Genomic DNA, 5,564 nt, shown 5'->3' with positions numbered 1-5,564 from the left:
CGCCTTCAGGCTCCTGTTCAGCCGGGAGAAGAGACGGCTGCGGGGAGACCTGGTTGCGGCCTTTCAGTACTTAAAGGGGGCCGATGGGAAAGATGGGGACAGGCTTCTTAGTAGGGCCAGCTGTGACAGGACAAGGGGGGATGGTTTTAAACTGAAGCAGGGAAGGTTTAGACTGGATCTAAGGAAGAAATTCTTTACAGTGAAGGTAGTGAAACACTGGAAGGGGTTGCCCAGAGAGGCAGTGGAGGCCCCATCCCTGGGAACATTCAAGGCCAGGTTGGACGGGGCTGTGAGCAACCTGATCGAGTTAAAAATGCCCCTTCTCACTGCAGGGGGGTTGGGCTAGGTGACCTCTAAAGGTCCTTCCCAACCCAAAACATTCTATGATTCCTTTGATGAAAACGAGCGTGGGCTCTTCTGTTAGAGTTGGGTTGCAACGTTGCACACAGCCCAGTGTCAGATTCAACACTTGTGTCTGTATCATCCTCGGGAGAAACAGAAGGCTCTCTCTTGCGAAGGCAGCGGCCTTGGTTATCCTTAGAGTCTGCAACAGCCACCTCTGTTTTCATCTTCCTGCAGGCACGTAAGAACGAGTGTGACAGTAGGGATTGCAGCTGAAGTAAACTTAGCATGTAATGGACAAATGGCATTAAATAGTTGAACAAAACAGTACGAAGGCCACCTTTAATTTGTGAACTATAGAATGTGTCATTTGTTTGAAAGCTCAAATGTCTGACTTCTTTAATTTCTTTTTATTTTTAGAATGGGGAATATTCTGCCTACTTCTGTAGGATTGTCTAATGATGCTGCTGTGAATCAAATACAGGTAATGTTACTTAGGCAATTCTTATTTTCAACATTTCTAAAAGCTGTGGTTACTTAAAAGCCCTTCTGATTTATACAAAGAAATTCTTTAAATAGTTCTGCATGTTGAACCTGATTCTTATGTTTATCAGATAATACTGGCAGCATTGTTTATCCGCAGCCCTGGAACCTCATCTTCCTATGCTTACATTTTTTCGGACCTCTACTCAAATTTGGTACTGCTGTCAATTTGGGGTTTAAACCTTGTAAAATGACTGATACCAAGTAAAGTAAATATTTAAAGAGTAAGTTGTTTTCTGAAGTAAACTTACTAAATGACAGCTGAAATCACCTTGAACTTACAGTAGTGGCGGGGCCGACTGTGGGCGGGGGTCTGTGACTGCAGAGCAGAAGAGGGTTCCGGGTTGCATGGCAGTCGTACCCCGTACTCCACAATTGTTCTGCTCAGTTTTGGAGTCCAGTGCAGGTCATACACAGCTTCATGGGTGCCAGCAGTGTTTCTGATAGAGATTGTTAATGCCAGCTCTCCTCTGTTTCTCTACTCCCACAAGAAGATGATCGCAGCATTCCCTAAAGTTTGATACTGCTAAGTTTTAACTGATTCCAGGTATTCTACTCAAAGAATAGAGCATACCTTTTACTGAAAAGTTTAAGTGGAGCAGGAGAAGTCACTTTATCTTCCCTGTAGTTCTGCAAACTGCTGAAGTGGTGCCTCACTGCCCGCTGCACTTGTGTGCAGATGCTCTTTGGGATCTGGCCAAGTGCAGCTGCACCTTTTGAGGTCAAGAGTCTGACTTCCTTGGTAGTCAGCTAGGAAGCAATTTTTACTCTGATGTGAAAAGTATGGGATGCATCCCTAAAGGAGGTGTAAGACCACCACAGAGGTCTTCAGAACAAATGTGGGGTGGCTATGTTTTGCACCCACCATAGAGGTGATGGTATCTTCTTGACAAATGCCTTGATAGAAGTCACCATTCTGATTCTTGTTTTTAAAGGAAGGTCGTTCGTTCCTCACCTTAAGATTCTTGTGGGTCTAGATTGGAAGTAGGGAAAACTTGGAAGCTAAACTAGCTTTTCACTTCACCTTAAAAAACTGAGAATACCAAGTACAGTGTTTTTGAAGATTCTTCAGAAGTAGCTAGCCATCGCCGTAGCATGGCTGGGAACTCTTCAGCTGTCCCTGCTAAAAATACCTCAAAGCCTTTTACAGAGAGTAATTTTCCTGTATTTGTTACCATAATGTCAGATTTTTAACTTCTGTATTTGTTATCATGACTGTTCAATACTGTTAAAATTGTTCAATCCTGTTAAAATACTTAAAAACAAAGCACACTGACTTGAATGTTCTTTTGAACTTACAGGAGATTATTTCAGACAACTGTGTGGTGATTTTCTCTAAAACAACATGCTTCTACTGCAAAATGACAAAAAAACTTTTTGATGGTATGAACGTCAATTATACAGCTGTAGAACTGGACATGAGTACAAATGGGAGTCAGTTCCAAGACATTCTTGAACAGATGACTGGTGGCAGAACAGTAAGTATATTTTCTTCCACGTTACAAGCAAAGTAAGATCTTGCACTACAGATGTTCCTCATGGTTTGTGACCCTATCAAGTTCTTAATTTTTTTGGAGACAAATAAACTTGGGATAAAAGGGCCTAAATTAAAGACAAGGTACTGCAGAAGGATTCTGTGCTGTCTCTTCCTCTTGAGACCCTCTGGCTATCCCTCTGAGGTGATCTTTTCCAAACTGCCACTAAGATGATTGAAGTCTCAAAGTCAGTTTTCATTTGTATGAGTGTATTTAAAGCACTGTGTTCAACATATATCTTGTAATTTCTTGATTTTATATAGTCTCACTTGACTCAAAGTATTTTAATGTATTACAGTCTCTCATACAGTGACTTTATCCCACTTTTGAGGAACACGTGAACAAAGTTTCCCATCTCTTTAAATACTGGAAATGTGCGAGTTGTACAGTACTATTAAATATGCATATGTAAGAACATAACTGTTGTGTGTTTATTAGAGTCCATGTGGGCTTGCTTCTATTTTTCTTTTTTTTCCAAGAAATAATTAATGCAATTTGCGTTTTCTTGATAGGTCCCAAGAGTGTTTGTCAATGGGACTTTTGTTGGAGGTGCTACAGATACTCAGAGGCTTCATGAGGAAGGCAAACTGCTTCCCTTAGTTCATCAATGTCAAGCAAAAAGAAAATCCTGATAGCCATCTAGCTCAGCTTAGTCTTCCTTTGTATAAACAGAATTTCAGACAAGTTAGAAGATCAAAGATACACTGCATCAGCTGGACTCAACTTCAGGCCATGGGTTTCTGAATCACAGATCATTCTCTCACACAGACTTTATGGACTTGGCAAGTTACTTCATGTCCTTGCCTCAGCTTTACCACAACCAAAATGGTGATAAAAAAAGTCCTGTAACTCTTGGGGCTCTAAGTGTGAGATAGTGGTGTCATTTTATTGCTATTACATCCTGATACTATGCTTTGAAGAAGAATCCTGTATTTTTTTTGCTACAAATTAGTTTGCTTTCTAGCTTTGTTCCAATAGTAACAATAATGGGTCAGTTTAATTTAATGATTCCTTTAAATTTAATTTTCTGAATGTCAAGTTGTAATCATGAAGTAAGTATGAAGCAAACAAAGTTTTCAGTGATATTGCTGCATGCATGTCTGCCTCGTACATTTCAGTGCCTGATCACCTAGCTACCACATTATGTGTCCGGTTGCTACAGAAGAGGGAATAAAGATTCTTGCAGCTTTACTCTGCCCTATGAAGTATCAGCCTCTACAGTGTCATTCACGAATGGATATCCTTCTAGGGGAGCCAGACTGCTCACTGTCACTAAACCGTGCAGCTACAAGCTATGTTATGATCAATCCAGCATTATTACGAAACATAAGACCAAGTAAAATGGGTCTAATATGCATAGAGTTTATTTAGTACTTAAATTCTACAGTCAGAATGCAGTTTACTAGCGATTTTAACTTGCAGTTAAACGCCTAAAAGAAATGTCTAAAATTCAATAGTTTTGGTACAATGTACATCCAAAGCCAGACCAGGCATTGCCAAGACTCGGGTATTTCAAGAACGTTCATATGCAAGTAGAAAATTATATTCCATTCACCATTACACTACTAAAGGTGCACAGTGTAGAATAAAAACGTTAGTCAATGCATTTTTACTCGCTTCTTGTGAATAAGACTCCTATTATTTCCATTGCTTTCAGCACTGCATGCACCTAAATTACTTTTTTCCCCCCTCAAGGGAAAAAAGCATCACATGCTTTATGAAAAAAGCACCACCTTTCTCTTGAACTCCAGATAACTAGGACTGCAAGAGCATCATTTAAATTCGACAGCTTCATTTTTGTGATGCGGGTTTGAAATAAGTTTAAACCACAGCATTTGTAGAAAGTCTTCAGTCTACAGTTACCTGCACTGTGCATCTTTAACGTGTAATGAGCTAATTAAACACACCAACCTTGTTATGTTTTTAGTATTGCGGTTTACTGTATTTTGCTAGTTTCATCACTGCCTTATTAAAATTTCGTTTACGAGGACATGCTTATCAAAGTAAACACACACAAATGTGCATCTCTCCCTAAATTTATACTTAATAAAGCAATTTTTTTTGCACATACAGTGGTAACCAAGTATTCATCTCTGTAGAATTCTTAGGCCGGTTAAGTTTTCTCAGAAGATTAACAATAATTTTGCCCCTGAAAGCTGGTGAATCCATCGTGTAAAAATAATAGTATGCAAAGGAATTTTTCAGACCTTTTAATTTTGTTCCCTGTTTTTTTTTTTAAAAAAAGTCCCAAAATAGTAGTCTAAAATAACCCTTTGAGTTCTAAGTTTCAGAAAACCCAGGGCACTGTCACTTAAGGCAACATTCTATTCCAACTGTTGAGGAAACATGCTGTATGCCTGCAGATCCAAGTGAGTGCCCGTTTATTAAAGAAGATAACATCTTAAGGCACTCAAAGGGTTAATTGCGTTTCTTTTTAACCATATTAAGGCTCCCCATCCAAACAGTTTCTCATTAATTTTGTATCATTTCGTAGAAAGTAGCAGCAAGACAGTGCCTTCGTTATTGGATGGCACAAAGCCATATTATGTTTAAGTTATTTAAACATGATATGGCAGTTAAAGTGTGGTTCTACTCTAGGAAAAAAAAAAGCGAGGGACTCAAAAACAGTCATTAAAAAATTCTGTATTTTTTGCTTAGTGTTGTCTCCAAGACAAAGCTGTTTGTTTATCTTAAAATAATGCTTGCCCTGGGATCTGAATGTTAAAAATTATCCACTAAAAGATTCTATATTTCCACTTAAGACATACCTGCTCATCCAGCTTAAATACCATGCTCCTAAGAAGCGTCAGAAGCTGGAAACAAACATCAAGTTATTCAATTAAACAGATAGAGCTGTGAATGCGCCCATCTGTTGCTTCTTCATACAGAATTATTTTTAAAGAGTAGAACTGCACTTTCATAGGAGAATGTAATAGAAAAGACATTTTATTTTTAACTAGTTGTGCTTAACTCTAAGAAGCTGGTAACATTAGGAAAACAGCTATTTATAGTTATTATTTGTTAATGAAGCGTTTGTAGAAGTTCTCAACATACCACATATATATATGCAAATATACATATATTTAAACTTAAATTCAGAATGCAGAAATACCTAAAGAAACCACGCTTTACAGTATCAAAATT

At 38.6% G+C, this 5,564-nt stretch overlaps 1 protein-coding gene across 2 annotated transcripts; it reads left to right on the top strand.

Annotated features, from left to right (window-relative positions):
- Positions 1-325: 325 nt before the first annotated feature.
- GLRX2 (glutaredoxin 2) lies at positions 326-5,019 on the top strand. Of its 2 annotated transcripts, none has more exons than XM_035895830.1 (4): positions 326-583; positions 763-826; positions 2,187-2,363; positions 2,933-5,019. In XM_035895830.1, the coding sequence occupies exons 1-4, from the start codon at positions 384-386 to the stop codon at positions 3,050-3,052; spliced, it is 561 nt and encodes a 186-aa protein (XP_035751723.1). In that variant the 5' UTR covers positions 326-383; the 3' UTR covers positions 3,053-5,019. The 2 variants fall into 2 exon arrangements, with proteins under 2 accessions (XP_035751723.1, XP_009638594.1); XM_009640299.2 differs by having other exon boundaries at positions 503-579.
- The last annotated feature ends 545 nt before the right edge of the window (positions 5,020-5,564 follow it).

Source organism: Egretta garzetta, unplaced genomic scaffold, assembly GCF_000687185.1.
Source record: "Egretta garzetta isolate BGI_Z169 unplaced genomic scaffold, ASM68718v1 scaffold86, whole genome shotgun sequence".
NCBI classification, from domain to species: Eukaryota; Metazoa; Chordata; class Aves; order Pelecaniformes; family Ardeidae; genus Egretta; species Egretta garzetta.
Note: the sequence above shows the minus strand (reverse complement) of the source record. Positions and strands in the feature narration are given on the sequence as shown.